Source organism: Agrilus planipennis, unplaced genomic scaffold (genome assembly GCF_000699045.2).
Source record: "Agrilus planipennis isolate EAB-ADULT unplaced genomic scaffold, Apla_2.0 scaffold301, whole genome shotgun sequence".
Classification (NCBI taxonomy): Eukaryota; Metazoa; Arthropoda; class Insecta; order Coleoptera; family Buprestidae; genus Agrilus; species Agrilus planipennis.
Window position 1 is genome coordinate 69,818 of NW_020439097.1, and position 23,465 is coordinate 93,282.

Sequence of the window (23,465 nt, forward strand, 5' to 3'; positions counted from 1 at the left end):
TAACTTATTTTTACATTACATTAATGTGTATATATATTTTGTTTTTGTTGATTTTTTCAAAAAGCACTTAATCAATTTTCGATAAAATAAAATATACCAAACAAAAAAGAATCATCAAAATAAATTCATAATGGACGAAGTAATTTCGTAACAAACATACAAAAAGGAAGAAACATATCGTCGAATTGAGAACCTCCTCCTCTTTTGAACGATTTTTGTGATAGTTTGTTAATTGTCTTAGATGAAGATCACATGGTTACGGTAGAAAAAAACATCACTAACGAAATAAGTGTTGTCGTGGTCTTTCTCTTTGTTTATAGGTATGTGGACCTAAAAGAACATTTTTTGTTTAATTGTCAAATACTTCTTTTATTGGGTAACGAAATAAAAATCCTTGGGACGGAATTTACACCAACCCGAATTTAAATAGTTTGCGAAAAAAAAAATCAAATTATTTACTTTTTTAAATACTGATTCAGTGTATTATACATTGTGTACCTCACTTCATACTGTAATGCATATACATGTAAGTTTTGATTCAATATAAAATAAGAATAGATTAGAATTGAAAAAGAAGAGAAGCTTATTTATGTTAGCTACCAATGCTTTTATTCGTGGTAGTACCTACTCATTTGTGAATTCAAGAGTTCAACACTCATATTATGTATACTACCATATTTCTAGTGAATAGTAAATTGCTAAGTTGTTTACACCTTCAATCTTCTGGGAGTTGTTCGCCCCCCACGACGTTACTTACGAGACGATCCTTTCATCCGGTTTACAATTCAAATACTCAGTTGAATGGGTTTGAATGTTAACACTCAATCTCCTTTCTACAAAAACTACATCGGTAGCATTCTGATCGTTGTTTATTATGCGACGAATGACGATTACCCCTAATGTGTTGTGATAAAGGCAGGTGTTTTTATTTCGGTGAATTCAATAAAAATTCTAAAAATATTCAATTAGCATTTCTTTATTTACTGAAAAACGCTGAAATTGAATTATACTTATTTAATATACAGTGGTGTATGCTTTTAACTTAAAATAATTATACTTTAATGATTATTTATTAATTTGTTCTGTTGGAATAGTTTCTTCATTTAACAAATATGTTCGAGGAACAATTTTGTCATAGTATTATGTCTATAAAATAAGTCTAAAATGTTAACATTTGTATAATTTTCGACATCATTTTCCTTTTATACTCCATAATTCAGAATTCATAAACAATGCAAAAACATTTAACAATTGAAACGATAGTTCAATAGATGTCCAATTTAATATTTGAAAATCATTAAAACTGAGCATATTTACAAAAATTAGTGATAAATTAAGGGTAAATGAGTGGTACAGGGTAACTACCTACATACCAAATAATTCAGATTAAAACTTCGCATTCGAATATGTTTTTTTATAAAACGTTCTTTGCCTGAAGTTTTTAATATTCAGATTAATTTTTTAAACCCTTGTATAAATTTCGAAAATGCAGGGTATTCTATTTAATAAAAAGAAGTCACTTCTATGTTCGCGAACGGTTAATTCAGAAATTCGAAAAAGATTGTTAAAGGTGTATGTTTGGAGCGCGGCGTTGTACGGGTGCGAAACATGGACAGTGGGCGCGGCAGAAAAGAAAAGGTTACAAGTCTTCGAAATGTGGTGTTATAGGCGAATGATGAGGATAACGTGGGTAGAAAAGGTTAAAAATTAAGAGGTACTAGAAAGAATAGGAAAACAGAGGACTCTTTCACGGACGCTTTCACGGCCGGCGTCTATCGATGCTGTGTTTTCTTCCGGGCTTTTTGGCCGTGGTCCGTGAAATCTTTCCAAGGAAAAGCAAGATACCACGGACCACGGCCAAAAAGCCCGGAAGAAAACACAGCATCGACTCTATAGAAGTCAATAAAAAATAGGCGAGATAGGTTGGTAGGACATCTTCTCAGACATAAAGGTCTAGTCAGAGACATATTAGAGGCAGAAGTAGGAGTTAGGAGCGGTAGAGGTAGACCTAGGTTAGATTACTGTTCGTAAATAGTTAAGGATGTGGGTTGTTCTAGTTTTAGGGAAATGTGAAGTTTAGCTCAGGATAGGAAAGAATGGAGGTGCGTGTCCAACCAGTCTTAGGACTGACGACCTTATGATGATAATGATTCTATTTTAAAATAACAAATATAAAGCTATTTCTAGTATAACCGGAAGTGGAATTGAAAATATTTCATATTAAGAATTCATTTTTATCAAATTATTACGGATGCGAAATTTTCAAAATTAAATTTCGACTACTATTTCTTAAAGTTCCAACGAGAGGCTTCCTGCATATGTAGGTGCATTTACTTGTTCAATCCACATAAGTATTGTAATAAGTTGAATACTAAATAATAAATGTAAAAAGCATCAGTGAGGGTATTTAAAGGATCCATTCAATGATTGCAATTTTTAATTCCAGAGAATCTTTTAGACAAACATTAGTAATATAATTAACTAAGTTTAGTTCCACCATTCGTTGCATTTTGAAAAAATCATGCTATTCTAGTGTAACTGATACACATTCCGTTGCATTACAAATTCTTATTACTAATGCCAGGACAAGCTGTATTTTATTTATCTGCAGATTTGAAAACTCATTGTTCAGATATTCTTTCGTCAAACCACCAGGGGTGGTAATAATTCTTTTCCTTTATCCTATTCAAATTCACATTTAACGTGGTTGTATCAAAACCTGATCGTGTGTAAATTTACGGAGCTTAACCTTCCATATATTATTGCTGTTTCCTCCACTTTACTTTTATTGAAGAAAGACCGCTTTTATACATGCTTGTATGTACAAAGGTGTACAATCTGTTTCAGATTTAAATGAAAAAATCGCTGGAAGATATTGCAAATAATAATAGAACTTTAAACTAAGGTTAATATCCAGAAATCGAGTAAATATCTGTAAGTAAATAATTATTTGTCAATCTTTTAAAATAGAAAAAATTTCGTATGTCTTTGTAAATATCTCTTCATCATTTGCAAATTTGATGAAATGAAAATGCGAGATGTGAACAGGTAGAAGTTGGTTTACCCATCATAACCTAGCCCACCCTATTGTTTAGATAAAAATGCTGCCTACGTCGATTTTCAAAAATGTTAAAAATAGAATGAATTACTTCAGAACAAAATGGTCGTAGGATGCCCTTTCTTCTTTTAAATGTGTAGGACTTTGCCCTTTGTTATACTTATACTGGATTATGATATAATTACAACTATATTCTATACTTAAGATTTGTTATTTATTTTCTGTATCTACCTTTTGAGGGCTATAAGATCCTTTTGACTGAATTATAATTATAATTAATAAAATGCCATTGAACCAGTGGAATTTGCAATCGTTATATTATTAGGTTTAGTAGGTACCACTGATATCCTGGATAATGCAATGTGAAACCTTTTGTATATTAAAGAAATCAAACTGGTTTGCTTTTTACTGTTTCAGTTTATTAGGGTTGTCTTGTCATGCTAAAATCATGTTTTGATATTCCTAAACATAATTTAAATTGCATTTAGAATATAATTCTGAAAGCAACATTATTAATTTATTAGACGTTGTTTTTGATCTTATAGATTACAAATAAAATGATTCGAAGTGGTCTGTATTCTGTCGAAACTGCCAGACGCGGATCACGATTTCGATCTTTTTGGAGACATCTTCGACAGAATACAGACCAATTTTTACCTGTTGTCTTAACAGCGCGTTTTATAAAATACCATAAATGGCGCGGTAAACGCCATCTGTAGTACGATGCTACATTATATACATACACAGGATTACGTATGCTCCAACAAGGTCTATTTAAATATATGGATGTCTACTTGCTGAAACGAATCCCGGCGTAGCTAACCACTACGTGATAAGCACGTTACCATTATTTTATTCGATTATGGTAACGTGCCTATCACGTTGAGTTTAGCTACGCCGGGATTCGTTTCAGCAAGTAGATATCCATATATTTAATGGACCTTGTTGGAGCATACGTAACCCTAAAATGTAGCATTGTACTACAGATGACGTTTACCGCGCCATTTGTGGTATTTTATTATAGATTACGAACTCTTGAAACTAACATATATCTACCTATCAACCCGATGTGTCGTTGAATTGATGCCGGCTCGTGGGTATGTAACAAGAATGAGTTAGTTATGGTAGGTAGTATACTTTTTGTAGTAGTTGTGTTGGTATAAATATAATTAAACTTTTCGTTCTTGTTATATCTACACACCGGTTGTAAAATTTCTTGTTTAACCTTCAATGATATAAAAGTGATTCATATATAAAAGTCTGTGGGGACTAAATACCGTTAACAGCTTTTTACTTGTAATTTTTAAAATTATATCCCGCAGCTACGTCAATTATGCTTAAACTATTAAAATCTCTGTTTGAATAAATTTAGATAGTTTACGAAATACAAATATCAGATAATTTGTGTACTTTAAAACAAAATGCAGCAATGCATAGTTAGAGAGGGATAAGACATACTGTCTATTTGCGAAACTGGAGCTGATGAAGGAGAAGACCTGAATTTAATATGTGCTAGACTTATATATTGATAAAATATAGATCGTATATATATATATATATATATCTATATGGTTTATATGATAATTGTACATTAAGCATTTTTATATTCGTGTTGTAGTAACCTAGATTTTGCCGACCGACGGATCGCAATTATGCTGAAATTTTTTGTACATGTGCATCTACCGTACTCGTTTCATATATGCACACTGTACTGAGTCCAACCACATAAAAAATACCACCAAATAAACTATGAGTAAATTATTAAACAGCAAATTACCACATTTGAGCGCACAACTTTCTTCACTACACGTTAATACGGCTACGTTTTTCGACTGTCGACCTGCGAATTACAATATGAATTACACGAAATCATCTCCGTTTACGTCATTTTTCATCAGCAATGACGTTCAGTTTTGAAACAAAACAGTATAATAGAGAAGAATCATGACAATATGCACAACAGCGAACAGGCCTGTCAGGTTTCGATAGGCAACAATTTTGGATTGATGTAATGCAGGAGAGTTAATAGTGCATATGCAACTCTATTTTCACGATCGGAGCTCCCCTTCCCCATTAAGTCCTCCCCTTAAAAAAATATTCGTTTCTTGAAGTACAAAAAATTTATACAAACCATTCTTGTAGTTAACACATGTATTAATATACTTTTTACGTAGCAATAATAATAATACCAATAAATACGATATACTTATTTCGATTATCGGTTTCCGGAAACGACCCTGCTACATCTATTGCAGTTCTCACAAATGAACTTTCGAAATTATATTGGTGTTTGGGGGCACGCTGTCATTTTTGTAAACCCCTACTGGATACCGAAGTTTTTCACTTCCTACACCAGTCTTCAACGTCCTTCTTGTAATTAACCCAGTAAAATCGCTTATATACCCATCCAAGTGTCTTGTTAACCCTAAAATGTCCTCCCGAAGAACCGTCTTTCACCAAAATCGCGGTGTAATAAGCTGAATCATCTTCTTCAACAATAAAATCCCATTGAGCCTTAACGATCTCACTTCGGTATACGAGGGTGGATTGATAAGTTTCCGGCCTGACCAAGAAAAACAAGGTTTTTAAAAATTTTTTTTTTTTATTTCTCAACATAATCTCCAAGGCTGATACATTTCTCATAGCGGTGTTCCAGTCTATTAATGCCATCTCTATAGACTGATTCGTCAAGCTCCTCAAAATAACCATTTACAGCTTCGATTACTTCTTCATTGTCCGCAAATCTCTTACCGCCAAGCCATTTTTTGAGATTAGGGAACAGAAAATAGGCACTCGGGGCTAGGTCTGGAGAGTAAGGAGGGTGCGGCATCAATTCAAACTTTAGATCGTTGATTTTAGCCGTCGCAACGATTGACGTGTGCGCTGGTGCGTTATCGTGATGAAACAAGATTTTTTTCTTCGCCAGATGAGGTCCTTTAATTTTCACCTCGTGGCTCAAACGTTGCAATAAGTCTGCGTAGTATTGACCAGTGATAGTATTACCCTTTGCAAGGTAATCAATGTATATAATACCTCTTGCATCCCAAAAAACAGTAGCCATAACCTTGTTCGCCGAAAAAATTGTTTTTGCCTTCTTTGGAGTTGGTTCCCCTGGTCCAATCCACTGTTTAGACTGTTCTTTGGTTTCAGGAGTGTAGTGGTGGACCCACGTTTCGTCAACGGTTACGAATCGACGCAAAAATTCGCTTGGATTACGCTTATACAATGACAAATTTGCGGTAGAAATGTTTTTTCGAATCAATTTTTGGTCGACTGTTAGCAAACGCGGCACCCATCTTGCACAGAGCTTTTCCATATGCAAATGTTGGTGCAAAATATGTTGCACACGTTCATATGACATCTTACAGGTCTCAGCTATCTCACGCACTTTCAATCTGCGGTCTCCCAGCACTATTTGATGAATTTTTTCGATCATATCTGGAGTTGTGACCTCAACGGGGCGTCCTGAGCGAGGCCCATCAGAGGTGCTCACACGACCCTTTTTAAACTCGGAAACCCACTGCTTAACGGTTGAATATGACAGGGAGGATGTCCCCAGTGTTGAGTCCATCTCTTTTTTAATTTCCTTCGGCGTTAACCCCTTCAAATAAAAGTATTTGATGACAGCACGATTTTCCTGCTTTTCCATTTTTACGAAAACCACAGAGGCGTCTTGTTCAGCGTGCTGTCAAACCTACACTAGCAAGGAGATCGGGCTGAAACTATAGCTACAAGCTATCCAAGGATGGTACTATAGAATGTCACCTCAAGGTAGGCCTAGTGGCGTCATCTCTTGGTTAGGCCGGAAACTTATCAATCCACCCTCGTATTTAGCAGCCATTTCTTACTAGGTCGGTCGTCTTCCTTTATTTTTCAATTCTCGGAGTACTCGCAGAACCCACAGAGTATCGTTCTACTCTGATGTTGTCAGGGTAGCACTGCCCATCCACGACGTGCTGTTCGACGGGCTTAGAGTTTCCCCTTTTGTATGTGAGAGAGCACTGCGCCTATCCTAATATTGCTCGTATCGGTGCCCAGAGCCTAAACACAGGTGTGGAAGCGAGAACTTACTTTAATTTATAGAAAGCAGCTTGACAGTCCGGTTCCCAACACAATGGTTTATTCCCTTAGGTAAGTACTGTGTCAGAAGCATAGCAATATTGGAAAATTTAGGAACGTATAGTCTCTAATATATTCAAAGCTTCGGACTTCATGTACGTCGATAGGTACTGAAAACATGAACTGAGTGAGTATTGTCGTGGTCATGTCCTTTCTTACAGGATTATGAGAATTTAATTTGGATCATCTAAAATGACAGGCGTGATAATAAATCTTTCAAGAGATTTATAAGGTTATTTTGTAAAATGACATCTGACTACGAAAGAGGACGTAACGAACTTCATTTAGTGGCAATGTCAAGAGACAATAATTCTTATTGAGTATCTTTGCAGCTAGGATTCAACATAACCATTAACCTTAATATTAGGCATATTTTGCTCAGGTTTTTGTTAATTATTATTTCTATCTTACAACAATCGGAAACGCTTTGCCAAAGTTTTCACATGTGGCTAATAGAAGACAAAATACTTTGCTTGAATGATGCTAGAATGTTATAATTCTACGTAGGTGGGTAGAAGACACACATACATACAAACACTCAGACACACACACACATACACACACACATACGCACACACAAAATTCACATAGATAAAAACAGTAGATATATAATGAGATTTTATAGCTGTAATTAAAAAATGACAATGTTTAAGCAGAATTTATGACATTATTTATTTTTTTCTGTTCTATAAATACTAATTTACTAGTAGCGTCGTCTTTATAATATAAAATTGTTTAAAATTACAAAGTCATGCAATTATGTTTATAATAATTGTTCTTCTATTTAGCTATGGCATACCCACTTTACCCAAGTTACATTCACGCACTGACGTCTGCCTCACAAAATACATCCACAAGCTCATCTATGCATCACGGTCATCATCAACAACAGCAGCCAAAACGAAAACGACGACATCGCACAATTTTCAGCGAAGAACAGTTAGAGCAGTTAGAAGCAACGTTCGAACAGACACACTACCCTGACGTTGTTTTACGGGAGCAGTTAGCAATGAAAGTCGATCTAAAAGAGGAAAGAGTCGAGGTTTGTGAAATATTTAGATATAATTAATTTATTGAATATTTAACTATTTTGTGATTTTTTTGGAGTTTGCTCTCTAGTCATTCACCAAAACTTCTGTTTACGAATAAAAAATTTCGAACACGAAATGCTCCATTTGCAAAATATTCTGTTTCTTGCTTTGATAAGTAGTATTCAGTTTATTATCTTTTAGTTTTTATGGTAAGTAAGTACATGAAATTCATAGGCAAACATGATAGTTTCTTAAAACCACCATTCATGCTGAATTAATGTATACTTTTATGAACTCTGCTCCAATTCTTAATTAATAGTTTGCAAATTGAATAGCTTTATTGCCAATTGTTCAGGTTGGCCTGAAGTGTACTAACGCAGATATTGAAGTGTATAATACTAAAGTACTTATTAAGTAGAAAGAAAGAAATACAAAGTCTAGAACTTTGCTTTTTAAAAAGTTTTAGTAGATCTTTACCAACATACCTCTACACATGCGTACCTACCTATGTTAAAGGTTTGTGTTTGGAAATGGAAATGATAGTTAGATTTACAAGATTTGGTCCAAGTTTTTCTGTGATTTGCTTGGATTACTTAGGCAAATGTTGGGGCAGTAATATTCCACCGATAATCTTTCATTCTCTTCAGCCTTCATTTCGTCCGTCCCATCTTTCTCAGCCGAACCACGTCCCACCCATTCCCACGATTCCTGAGAGGAGGTTGAAAAGGGCTTTCCGCCGTACCTTCCGACGTAGTCTGGAGGGACTGCTCGCCCACTAGCATTAGTGGCTGGTGGGAATGAAACACCCAAGTTTTTTTTTTATATAACAGTACAGCAAACGCTAGACGTCTAGTTATGTATATAGCCTGTAAAATTGAAAGTGGTCCCTGATCATCATAAACTATCGGTTATTGCCACCGTCATAAATAAAACTGTATACTGTTGTTTTACGTTAAGGGAAGTTAATTTTATTTACTTATTCAAACATTTTTTTGTATTCAGCACGCCTATGAATGTTCAGAAATGCTAAGATGAAGATGATATTTTAAAACTGCACCTTGATGTGACATGATTTCTTGTCTTCTCTTTCTACCCTTAACATTATTTTTAAAAAACGTTTACTATTACGCGTACTGAAGTAAGATATTATGACGAAGATGATTTATAATCTCAGATCTTTCAATTTTACTGTATCTACTTGTCGTCGATTGAATTGAACAAGTAGATGTCTTAATGTGACCTTTATTTAGCATTTTACGATAAATAGATAGCAGGCAGATATTAATAGATGACGGAATACGAACTTGCTTTAATAGAGCTGCTTCGACTCGACGTTGATTTATCGAGACTTTGTGGCGTGCTGTTGAGATTTAACAAAATTTAACGCTATCTACGTAGTTTAATGAAAGTCTTTTATTGATCCTTAAAAAAAATAATTAACAACAGCATTTTATTTTATTGTAACGCCGCGTGGTTACGAATCGCGATTTACACGTTTGACCCCAAAAAATTACTAGACTAGATTATTACGAAATCAGCTATTCCGGCGTAGTCTTTAATATTTTTTAAGGCCTTAAATATTAATACAAATTATTAACACGTATATAGGAAGTTATGTTATGAGGACAATCTTGAATTACTTTACTTTCTAATGAAAGTATCACGTATGGAAGTTTCCTTGATATAATCCCCCCTACCCCATAGTTCAAAGCTTCCTCGCGTTGTGGAGCTGATGGTAGGGTTAGATACATCTTCTACAGTTCCCTCAAAGGTAATATTTCTAAGTCATTTTCATGATTTGGGGTGTCTCTATATTTTCTTCTTAGTATTCTCGATAGTTTATCTTTAAAAATGTACATTAGTACATTAATACTCATAGTAAACATATCATAATAAGTAAAGGTTGCATAATCACTTTGTTACTTAGTTCTTTTGCTTCTGTTCTAACATCATCGAGATTGCTTAAGTGGTTTTGTCCAAGATAAATGTAGTTGTTCGCATTGAGGAAGTTTTTAACTACCACTTTTAATATCTGAGATATTATTGAGTGCTTTCAAAAATTTCATTGCCAATAGTTTTATCTTTAGAGTAAACTAATGCGTTTCAAGTGACAAATTTTTCATGAATTTGCACTGTTCTGTCACTTTTATATTGCTATTGAACTGTGTTATAAGTTTATACTTTTGCTATTTGTAACAAGAATTGGTTCACAAACGGAATTTACGCGTGACAAAGAGCACTTTTGCATTTTCTGTTTTTCTTTGCTTTTTCTTCAAAAATGGGACATTGTTCTTCGGTCCATGATTCTTCTGCAGCTGCGAGATGAAATCTTGTTGGTGGTAACAGATTTTCTTATCGTCGTCAGGGATAGGATAGATTTTTTGATACTGATATACCTTTTGATGTAGGGAGGTATAATCTTATTAGAAGCTATTAAAATGGTTAACAATTAATAATATTCAAACATTAATGTTCACTTAATTCAATTTTCATCCACTACAAACCGCCTCAAATTAATGAGAAAAATTGTTGCTGCTTTTACACCGTCGTCGGGAGTCAAACCCGAGCCTTTGGCTTTACGTGATGCCGCTCTAGCAACTAAGCCACGAAATGTGACCGCAGCAACAACGAAGAAACTTACTTATTATGTCACAGACTCATCGAAATTAATGGACATTCCACATATATTAATATATTAAACACGTTAAAAAGCTTTCGATAGCAGTTAATATTTAATAATATTCAAACATTAATGTGAAACTAATTCAATTTTCACCCACTACAAATTACCTGAAATTATTTATTTGTATATTTTTCAAATCTGTTTCATCTCTTTTTTAAACGTGATTAGCAAATGAGGTACCATAACTATGAAACACTGACATTTTTTAATAGGGGTTAATATCAAATATTAATATGCTCCATTTGCAAAATATTCTGTTTCTTGCTTTGATAAGTAGTATTCAGTTTATTATCTTTTAGTTTTTATGGTAAGTAAGTACATGAAATTCATAGGCAAACATGATAGTTTCTTAAAACCACCATTCATGCTGAATTAATGTATACTTTTATGAACTCTGCTCCAATTCTTAATTAATAGTTTGCAAATTGAATAGCTTTATTGCCAATTGTTCAGGTTGGCCTGAAGTGTACTAACGCAGATATTGAAGTGTATAATACTAAAGTACTTATTAAGTAGAAAGAAAGAAATACAAAGTCTAGAACTTTGCTTTTTAAAAAGTTTTAGTAGATCTTTACCAACATACCTCTACACATGCGTACCTACCTATGTTAAAGGTTTGTGTTTGGAAATGGAAATGATAGTTAGATTTACAAGATTTGGTCCAAGTTTTTCTGTGATTTGCTTGGATTACTTAGGCAAATGTTGGGGCAGTAATATTCCACCGATAATCTTTCATTCTCTTCAGCCTTCATTTCGTCCGTCCCATCTTTCTCAGCCGAACCACGTCCCACCCATTCCCACGATTCCTGAGAGGAGGTTGAAAAGGGCTTTCCGCCGTACCTTCCGACGTAGTCTGGAGGGACTGCTCGCCCACTAGCATTAGTGGCTGGTGGGAATGAAACACCCAAGTTTTTTTTTTATATAACAGTACAGCAAACGCTAGACGTCTAGTTATGTATATAGCCTGTAAAATTGAAAGTGGTCCCTGATCATCATAAACTATCGGTTATTGCCACCGTCATAAATAAAACTGTATACTGTTGTTTTACGTTAAGGGAAGTTAATTTTATTTACTTATTCAAACATTTTTTTGTATTCAGCACGCCTATGAATGTTCAGAAATGCTAAGATGAAGATGATATTTTAAAACTGCACCTTGATGTGACATGATTTCTTGTCTTCTCTTTCTACCCTTAACATTATTTTTAAAAAACGTTTACTATTACGCGTACTGAAGTAAGATATTATGACGAAGATGATTTATAATCTCAGATCTTTCAATTTTACTGTATCTACTTGTCGTCGATTGAATTGAACAAGTAGATGTCTTAATGTGACCTTTATTTAGCATTTTACGATAAATAGATAGCAGGCAGATATTAATAGATGATGGAATACGAACTTGCTTTAATAGAGCTGCTTCGACTTAGACGTTNGAAGAGAACAGTAAAAGTTTGGAAAATAAATTGGAAGAAAACAGTAAAAGCTTGGAGAATAAATGGGAAGAAAAATTTAATAAGAATATTCAAGAAACAGAAGAGAAGATAAAAGTGCTGGAAGAATTGATTTTTAATGGAAAAACGAAGTCAGCCAAACGTTTGAAAGTTCTCATGGACCACATACCACAAACAATTCGAGACGGCTGCTAATGGGAATAACTGGGCGCCTAGAGAAAAAGCCACTTCGTTGACCGTTGCGCTTCGTGGAGAGGTATGTGACATTTTGAATACCCTTTCCCCGGAAGAATTGGCGGATTATGAACAGTTGGTAAAACGGTTGGAGTTGTGCTACGGCGAGGCTCATTTAACAGCGGTGTATCACATCCAACGGAAAACCCGTCAACAGAAACCAATGGAATCCCTACAAGAATTCGAAGCCGATATTGCGAGACTGTCTCGACTGGCCTATCCTAATACTCCAGAAGAATTGATGGAAAGGTTGGCAGTGGAGGCATTTACCGATGGACTTCGGGACAGTAACACTCAACAACGAATACGCCTTGACTGACCTAAGACGCTAGCTGATGCATTGGCTCATGAATTGGAGTACGAAACTATTAAACGGGCCTATAGCAAACAGGGGAGGGTTCGGCTACTGTGTGAAGAAACGGATTCGTCAGAATCTTTAGAAAAAACCGTCTGCCGAATCATTTCTAAGTTCTATAAAGAAAAACGAAGGCTAAGATGTTGGAATTGCGGCGAACTAGGTCATACGAGGTGGCAGTGTAGGAAAAGTACTCCTTCCCCAAGTACTCGACGTCAACAGCAGGAAAACTAGATAGGGTCGACGTAACGGGGCAAACGTTGATTCACGGACAAAAATACCCCGAATTTATCGCATTTACGAAGACCTTGAAGCACTAGGTCGTGTCAACTAAGTGGACTCTGCGTACGGCTACCGGAGAAAAAGCGCCAATAACGCCAAACTTTTGACACGTTTAACCGAAAGTGACCGCAAATTTCATTGGGATTCGGATTGTCAAATGGCATTTGACACTTTGAAGCAGGCTTTAATCACAGCCCCCGTGCTGGTATATCCTCAACCCAATGGAATGTTCTTTTGGACACCGACCCCAGAAATGTGGGAATGGGAGTCGTTCTTTCGCAGTTACAACATGGCCAAGAGAAGATAATCGGCTATCTTAGCAAGACCTTATCAAAAGCCGAAAGAAACTACTGCGTCACTAGGCGAGAGGTGATGGCTGTAGTCAAAGGTGTAGAACACTTTTATAAATACCTGTATGGACGAAAATTCACCCTACGCACCAATCATACAGCTTTAAAGTGGCTTCTGAATTTCAAGAATGCGGAGGGCCAGGTAGGGCGATGGATTGAGAAGCTACAGGAATATGATTTTTTGTTAACAGGAAATTTGGAGTGACGCAAGAAATCCGACCAGACCTCTTTGCTATATCCAAGGAATATTCTCTGGCCGTGGTATCGTGTCCGAGTTCGAACGCAGATTTGGCGGTTTGGAACATCTTGAAGACCAAGTACAGAAGGGAAAAAGACTGTTGTGCTTGCCTGACGGACGACGCAATATCTATTACTTGGTAACTAAAGGAAGATGCTCTGATAACCCAACTTATAGAGACCTTTGGGACACAGTAATGGAACTCCGCAGACATCATCTAGATTGGAGGATCGTACGGAACATGATCGAAGTCCTGTTCCGCCATACTGGAATAGACATTTTGGTTTGCAGTAATAACCCGAATCGGACCAATCATGAGAAGACCGTGGACTATTACTTCCCGGAGTAGATGTCGTGAAGACGAGAACTGCAGATTCCGGCATGATCCTGAGAAAGGGAAAGTGAAAATGTTTCGGGACGAAACATCCTTAAGGAGGGGGCAGTGTAGCGACCACGAGCGTAATTGTGTACGATCGGGCATACGTGTGTGTGAGCGGGTTATCGATTCGCCGACTAGCCACGGGCGCCTTTCTTCATGTGCGTCGTATCTGTAAACGTGTATGTCGTACCTGCGTTCCGGGAAAGTAATTGAACAGTTCAAAGAAAATGAGACTTTTCCGGACGGCTCGAGAAAGTTCCCGAAAGGGAACAAATGGGTACTTAAAGGAAGAGACGATCGCCGAGAGTACAAGAAATAAATTGTTCGTTGCAGAAGTGAAATAAATACAACAGTGAATAGCAACAGTAGTGTAAATAAATAGAATAATTACCTAAGTTTAGTAATAATTTAATGGTGTTTTTAAGTTCAATAATAATTAGTGTAAATAAATAGTTGTTGTTGTCATTATTAGTCTTAGAAGTAAAATTTGTTGAACTCACGAACATTACAATATATTTCATGAGAATTAAAGTTGTCGCATGACCCATACAAAAGTGAAAAAGGGGTGTAACCAGTGGTTTGTTCGAGCAAAGTGGGGTATATTCATGAAAGATTACAAGATTCCTGAAAAACATTATTCTTAAGTTCTTTGCCTCCATCACATATAATATTTTTAGGATAATTGTGATGAATTTATTTAAAACAGTTATGCTAGAGGCGTCATTGAAAACTATATTATATAGGGGTTTGGTTCATGCTTACTTTGTTTTAAAAAAGTTTAGGAGAAATTCAATTTACGTGCTGTTTAATATATCATTATTTAATTGAGGAAAATCGACTATGCATCATTTGTGCTTCAGGATTGACCTATGATTAGTGAGATTATTCTTTCTACTATACTGCAACTGGAGAGCACCGTTTCAATAAGTACACGTGCAGTTGCTAAAAGACGAATGTGTTGCCATTTCAACACATTAATATCCTGAATCCCGTTACTGATATATTTACATAAAATCTTTGCTTCACCACAATTATGCTGATACGATATGTTGATGCCTTAACAGGTTGAAGCTGATTCATGACTAAATAATATAAAAGCAAAAAAGAAGTATCAATCTATATTTTTTCCAGCTTTACCTAAGGAAACTTAAGTAGTATCAAAATAATCGTAATGTGAACTTATAGGTATAGGAATTTATGTTTTTATCTTATGCAATCAAATAATTCCCTTGAAATTATTGCTGTGATTAGCTTTGTCCTTCAAATTATATATCTAATTCGATTTTATTAAAAGTACTCGCTAATGATGATGACGCTATTCGACAAAGATTTTTTTTAAAATTTTGACTAACGTATTTTGTTAAAAATAAGCTGACAGGCATGTAACATATTGTCGCGTAATAAAGCACCTTTCGCACTACTCACTAATTTATTTAAGTAATTAGTCTTTAATTAACATTACTTTTATTAATAAATCACTCGTACACTATTACATCGCTCACTGAATCGATTCTTCAATCTTTTTATTTCGTCTTCTATCGCCTCGTTACAAAAACTGCCTCTTCCTACTTTGCAGCAAGTATTTTTAGGGACTTGATTCCAGAATGTGGGATCTAGAGACTGTAGCCTTTTTTATTACTAGTTCGATCTAGGAAACTCACAGTAGGGTTCTTAACGCTTCCTCATGTATGGTAGGTTGCTAAGACGTGACGCTACCTCCTCCTGAAACTTACTGTTCCAATCAGTAATGTCGCGTCGCCTCTGTAGGGAGCAAGCTGATCATTGTGTGTCAAGATGAACGATCTTTGTTTTAACCTGAGCTGAATCTGAATTTGACAAACTACGTCGTTATGCATTGAGCAGCGGTGCACCAACCATCAAATTTTTGTTGCAGTTTTGGACAACATTCCTTCCATCTAAACGGATTGTATGACCACACTTTGTCGCCTCCATTAAAACTATCACAGTTGGCTCGTCCACTATATCTAGTTTTCATGCAGTCACTTTCGAATCGCCGCTTCGTATGTGCAGCTTCTTTTAGCGATTTTTTTACCTTGCGCACGTATTTGTCTGTAATTACTGGAGAGTCAAGGACAACGAAACATCATGTTCGCTGGCAACCTGAGTTCTTTCCAAATAATATACCGTACGGTAGATCTATAAGCCAAGAGAAATAGAGGTATCCATCGGTCCTAGCCAGCTTGGTGGTCGTTGACGAAGATTCTTAAGTTGGTCTCCAGAGTAACATTAAACCATTCCATCAGACTGTGGATGCAAGGGTATTTCTGTAATACCCATTAGTTAAGTGACTTTCTTGAACAAAGCTAACTCAAAATTCCAATTGTAATCGTAGTCTACTATGTGGATGAACATCCACCAGTTAGTATCTACTTTCCAAATCTAGAACACAGAACCATTAAGTACATGTTTGCTATTGATTCAAATACGCCATGTGCCTTTGCAGATTTGCAGACCTCTCGATGTGGCTCGGTAGTACTCGGTTATCCTCTATGATCAACTTACAGGCGGCAAACGTTTTAGGTTTTATCATTACTGTTTCTAGTTCAGTGACGCGTATTGTTGAAGTGCTGATATTTAAGTTCATATATTTTATGTTCTCTGAGAAGCTCCAATGCAATGATGACATTGCCAATAATGGCCAACTATAAAAGATCGTATTTCCAATTCTAATTTCTTAGACTGTTTTTAATTCTTCTTGTCCCATTTTCATATCAACCTGTACTATAATTAATCATTTGTTCATTTATTTCTGTCTCTTTTCATTAATTTTTGTTCTTTTTCCTTTTTCTGTGTAATTTACATCATACATCCATTTTTAGATTGAAGATGTATGCTAAAATTTTCCCAGTATACATTGCGGTTACCTTTAAGATTTTAACGTTGATGCCATCAATAACACCCGCTTTTTCCTGCACGGTATTTATAATGTTATTAATTTCAATGAGATCAGTGGGATTTAAAAAAATTGAGTTAGTTACTAGGTAAAGAGTTTAAAGTTTAGTTGTTGTACGGTGGAGTGATATTTCTACTTTCTAAAATAATTATTCATACCATTAGCTACATTAACAGCATTTTCTATTTTACTACCGGGTTGCATTATATAATTTCATGTTTATGAGTTTCCAAAGTTTTTTAAGATAAAAGTTGCTTTTCTTTTCGGTCGTTGGGGAGTAGACTTGAAAATATTTTTCAGAGACAACTTTTCTATACTGGGTGTTTCTGAAAAGAGTAGTAAGCATTGGAGGGCGTCAACTAGATGCAATAGGCAATCGCTTTATGGGTAATGCAGCTTGATTAAGAGGCAAAAAAATCTAAAAGAAAATCACAAGATAGAATCCGAAACTGGTTCTGGGCATGAATTGGCAACGGGGGTATATACCTATTACCGGGTTGAGATAAGGACTCAGAAGCTACAACGATGGAGAACGTAAACAATACTGCTTGTCGATCGCCTAAAATAAACATCAACAAAACTAGTACTACACATGTTTAGATGCCTATCACGGTATAAATGAATTAATAACAAGATTTGTTCATTGTTGATGGTATGCAACACAATTTAAATTATACCTCAGCATGTGAGTACATAAAAGAAACAAATAAAATTAACCACAAAATTGTACGAAATTTAAATCCCGTTTTAGAAGATAGAAATCGAGCCGTCTACCAAAATTACTTCTGAATCTAGTAAAAAAAATCGACATGTTAAATACCTAAAACTTTCGATAATTAAATTTACATTATTTTGATATTTTTTAATACCCAATAAATGTTTTTTTTTTTAAATTATTGATGTTTGGCATGTGTGTAATGATTACATGAGGAAGTGAGATATTGTTGACAAGAGAGCATGTTAATATTTGGCCGGACAGACAGGAAAGGAAATGTAAAATATATGAGTAAGCAGTAAGACGTTGAATATAAAAGAATGAAGTTCAGTTGGTGAAAAGTGCAGACCTCTAGAGAGATGATGTGAATAATATATATTTTTATGATTTGGGAAAAATGCATACATGACACCCCTTTGTGCGCACTGTTGCTCGACAAGATCTGTGATTCCTTTGATAAATGTTACTCCTAGTGAAAGAGGTGCTATGGGCTACTCGAAAGGGATGTTCCGGCTCGAGAGGGTACCCCCGCAGGTGGGTGCCCCCGAACTGATCACAGGGATGCTAATATCTTAGGATGATTGGCGTCTGGGGAAGCCTCTATTTTAGGTTGACACTAGCTAGTCGCCGAAGATATGAATACTAATGGTAGACAAAATGTTATTTAATTACTTAAAATGGCTACTATTTCGAATAGAACAGTAACTGTATTATTTATTTTCCGAAAATGTTTTGTTTTTCCTGTCGAGTTCATAAATTATCTGTTACTGTTGAGTTATCGCTTCCTGATGACCCATGTGAGAATTATTTTCTAAGGCAATGGAAGTAATTTCTTTATTATTTTCACGGGTAGTCAATATTGACTATCATTATTTTATGAAACAATATTTGTTCGTAAACAACACTCGAACACACAGTTGATCTCCGCAGTACTTTCCTGTCGAAACCTCTGATACAAATATACTAACAAACGAGTTTCCTGCAAGATTTGTTTTTGCTGTAAATTAAAAGCATGTAGCAACTTTTTTCCTCTAACATTTGTCACACTGTCAGATGAGATGAGCTAACGTTCCATACTATTTCGTTTGTACTACTTTGGGGGTTGTCTTATATGAAAATCAAGGGTTTCATCTTCTTAGCGGTGATACGGATCGGGCATCGACGATCACGACCCGCAAATGTAGGGTGTACCTTGCGATTACTGTACAATTTGATCGTTGCATTAACACCATCCATCGATTGATCGAATACATCTAATCTCTAACATATTTCAACAAAGCGGTAAGCAGGATTGGTGTCCTCTTCGTTCTCTCAGTGCCAACCATAACTGATCGTGTGTCATATGTTGGAATGATCTATGATGGAATTGGAATGGTTTCTTTCTATATTCTGTGAACATACATTACAAATCTTCCGCGGTAACTTTTAAATATTGTTTTTCTCCTTTAGAATACTTGCATTGATTCTAACACGTTTATTGCTGATAACATATTTTATTTATATATTTTTTTTACAATGACAGAACAAGAAATTGATGAACTAAGATTGTTGAAAACAAAATAGCATAGATGCTCTCAAATCGAAAATCAAATTGTTATAGCGTAATTTTGATGACGTTCAATCACGAATTGTTGGGTGGTTCGGAACGATAAATAAGTAAACGTAAGAAATTTGAAAATTCATATTTCCAAATAACGACTCACGCGCCAAGGACATAGCATTCGGGTGGAAATCGGTGAATGACCCCGGTCGCATTGAAACAGTAAAACCGTTGGTATCTCAACCAATTGGAAACAATTCTATTGATCCAGCAAATTCATTATTTGTACGTTTACCTCATATTAGCCTACCTAAATTTGATGGTAATTAAGTAATTATACTCGATGGCTCTCATTTTAAGGCTCATTCAATGCTTTAATAGAGAAAAACACAAATGTAAGCATTGTGCGACAGTTTATTTATAACTAACTAACGCTGCCTGCAGTCATTTGCGATTTAATGGTCACAGAGGCGAATTATAAAATCGTGTATTACATTTAGTTTATTCTAAATTAGATCGTAATTCACAAGAGGAATGGAACAGAGTCTTTAATATCAAATGAAGTAAAAATATCATTTTCTAGAAACGATCGATTTAATCCATAAACCTAGTATCAAAACTGCATCTACTCATTTTTGCAATAAATACTATCAAAATAGTTCAGTTCTTGTATCATAGGACGGTTCTACTTGCTATTACTACAAAGGCTTGCATTTCATACGTCAATGCAATTAAATATTAAATCACGTTATGAGGTAATCAAGAAGATTGGTTTGTGCATAAATTGCTTTAGAAGAGGGCATTCATCAATTACATGTGGTTTATTAGGTTGTTAAATATGTTATAGGGAATACAACCCAAATCGCGCGTCCCAACGTAAATATTTGTAACTACCGCATCTCATCCAACATGGCCAGACGCACAAAAATTAGTACTTTTATTACATAATCAACTTCTCGTTCCCGTTTAAATATTTACGTATTATCATCGATAGTAATAATAATAATACACGTTTTATATTGTCGTGGTAATATCGTAAAGGTTTGTGAAAATTTAGACTAAGGCTCGATAAGTTCATTTATGTGTCTCGAAAATTGTTCGATAAATTGAATATTCCTCACACAAAATTAATACTCCTATTCACGGTAGAAATGAAGTATTATCTACAACGGCAATGAAGGCAACTACTTGCATTGAAAAGAAGTGGTTATAAATACAAGTATCGTTTTTGGCGGTAAACGAAGTTATCACGATCATTCCATTTTTCATTCAACACGACCAATAGTATTCTAGAATTGATTAATTTACGTAATCCAGCTTGTAACATTTCAATCTCGGCACACATTTTAATATAAGTAGAAATTAATTATGATATGTATTGGTCAAATTAAACACTAATTTACCCATTTTACATAAATTAAAATTTGAGTGATTGGTTTCTAGACCGATTACCCTTACGTCTAGTCTAGTAAACCAAACGGGCTGTAATTTGTTAATTAATCAATCAATTCAAACCTAAAAAACTTTGGTACGTCGAAGGAATTAATTCTCCATAAGAAGCAAACTAGACATAGCGTAAATACTTTGTAAAGACGCATTTTGTTTTCAAAAACCGTCAGTTGGGATACCATCAATTACTACAGTCCGAATAATCAACATAAAATTAAATCCTACAATTAATAACAGTTTTCACGATTTACATTTATAATGAAAGGAATAATGAGATCAAAAGCTATTTATTTATTTAAAACTAGCTGACTCGGCAGACTTCGTACTGCCTTAATCAATAAATAAAAGACCTAAACTTTTGTATAAAATAAACTTGGTTGTCAAATGTCAAATATTATGATTGCGTTCAGAAATTTAATTTGTGACAAAACTTAAGATTTATCAATCTACATAAAAATAATCTGAAAGATAGTTAACAACTTTCATATTTATTCACCTTTTAAACCTTCTCTGGACTTCCACAAATAATTCAAGACCAAAATTAGCCAAATTGGTCCATCCGTTCTCGAGTTTTAGCGAGACTAACGAACNATAGAAGATTACAGCCAACGTTTAACCCAGACTTTTTTAAGGCTAGTTGTTATAGTTAAATATATAAGGTAGGTGGATGTTTAACTATAAAAACTAGACTTAAAAAAGCTCAACAACCTGTGCGAAACATTCAGTGTAGTTTTAAAGAAATAAATAACTTTTAATCATATTACTGCTTTGATTTTAAAACTTAACAGTAAAATAGTTAAGAATTGTTAACAAAATTTCATGATTTTGTTTTACTCGGCTGTTTAAGAAGCATGCCCTTATCAGTTAGTGGTCTGTAAAGAACGTTGTATTTTCTACAGTTTTTGAGATATAAGTCCGAGAAAATTGGGGCATTGTGCTGTGCCCGTTTTTACACCACCTTTAAGTTAAAATGCAAAGAGCATTTTTCTTTCACAAAAGATATCGCCTGTAGGTCTAATCCAGAGGTAAGTTACATCATAATTTTATTGATTACTGTTCGTCTTCGCTGACTTCTTCTTCCATATTTTCTTTTTTATCTGCTACCGTCTGACCGAAAATAACGAAAAGAGAAATGCATCAATATCGTTGAACTCAGATTCAATGGTTGTATCCTACGACAACATATTGAAACACGAATGGCCCGACTAGAGCGCCATGCATTACGAAAAATGGTAATACAACTGTGCAATGACAGAAAACAGAATTGAGAAGCTCATCAGAGTAATTGCTGGTTGTAGTAAATTATTGTTTAAACCCAATACCACTGCTTAGTTCCTAAATATTTTCCCAGTCAAGTTTAAACTAGATATTGTACCCTGCATTACACAAAAGATTGTGGCATCAATTTATTGCAGATGCAGAAAACTAGGATTTTCATGATCTCAATACGTTGTTCGCGGAGACAATCGTTGAATCCGAGTTCAACTATGATGAAGCCAATCGCATTCCGTTATTATCCGCTGATGTAGTAGTTGATGGAAAAGAAAATATGCTTCCTTGGTTTCGCATTTTAACCGTGGAAACATATATTTTTTTTTCTGCATAATAACGACTATAAAAACGTTTTGTTTTGTATTTTATTCACCTTACTTCCTTTTGGAGTGGAATGACAAGAATTATATTACGGATTGAAGACAGGTTCAAATAAAATACATTCTCTGGAGTTTAGCGTTATTCAAAATTTTAACATAATCAGTGTAGCATTATACTTTTACTATAAAACTAATACTCTCTAGTTTTTATCGTATATAAGAAATTATTAATAGCTCTCGGCATACAAAAATGAACTTCTTTAGTAGAACACGTTAATATACACATTGAATTTAATTTGTAAGAAATTGATTCTTGGCTAGGCACTTGGTGAAATATATTTAATAGGATATAAGAAATAAAACATTTGGTACACTTTTGTTTCACAGTTTATGTAAATAATTCTAACTTTAATTGTTTCGGCTGCTAAACCATTATCAAAGAGAATAATTTTACAAAAGTAACAACTATCCTTATATACATATGTAGGGGTTAGATGAACAAATTTAAAAGTGGGGACTTCTAAAATTCAGTTTGGTCGTTTAGTACATTATCTTGATGTTTGCAAGCTTTTCTAATTTCTAATATTTCATATAAATCTAGCCGTTTGCCTTTATTTAAATTATCTAACAATTTAAATTTTTTTGTATCAATAAAATGATCGTTTGTAATGCAGTGTTCGGCTAATCCAGTACATTTTTTATTTTGGATGATAGATTTTTTATGTTCTTCTAAACGGATTTTTAGAGCGCGACTTGTTTGTCTAATATATTTAATTTAATTTATTACTAGCTACTATATACCTAAATAAGTAACTTATTTCTAATTCTTTACTCGAAGTCAGTCTATACAATTTGGTATTTCATAGTATTGCTAGAAAATTTTCGTTAGCGGATCGCCAAATATTCCGTGGTTACCACCACCCTGACTAGTTTATGGTAAGAATTAAGAATTGAAAACGATAATGTAACTATTAATTTATTCATACAAGTCACCCTTAACCTATTCGTGAGAGTTTACAACTTATAATTCATGATGTAATAATATATGAGCAATTGGATAATCACCGATAAT

The 23,465-nt window shown here is 34.7% G+C and overlaps 1 protein-coding gene across 1 annotated transcript in view; it reads left to right on the top strand.

Annotated features, from left to right (window-relative positions):
- Window positions 1-7,103: 7,103 nt before the first annotated feature.
- LOC108741984 (homeobox protein goosecoid-like) overlaps window positions 7,104-23,465 on the top strand; it is a 99,668-nt gene continuing 83,306 nt past the window's right edge. Inside the window, exons 1-2 of the mRNA XM_025977471.1 lie at window positions 7,104-7,189; window positions 7,966-8,219. Coding sequence (XP_025833256.1) covers window positions 7,968-8,219 — 252 coding nt within the window. The 5' untranslated portion in view covers window positions 7,104-7,189; window positions 7,966-7,967. The remainder of the gene's footprint in view (window positions 7,190-7,965; window positions 8,220-23,465) is intronic.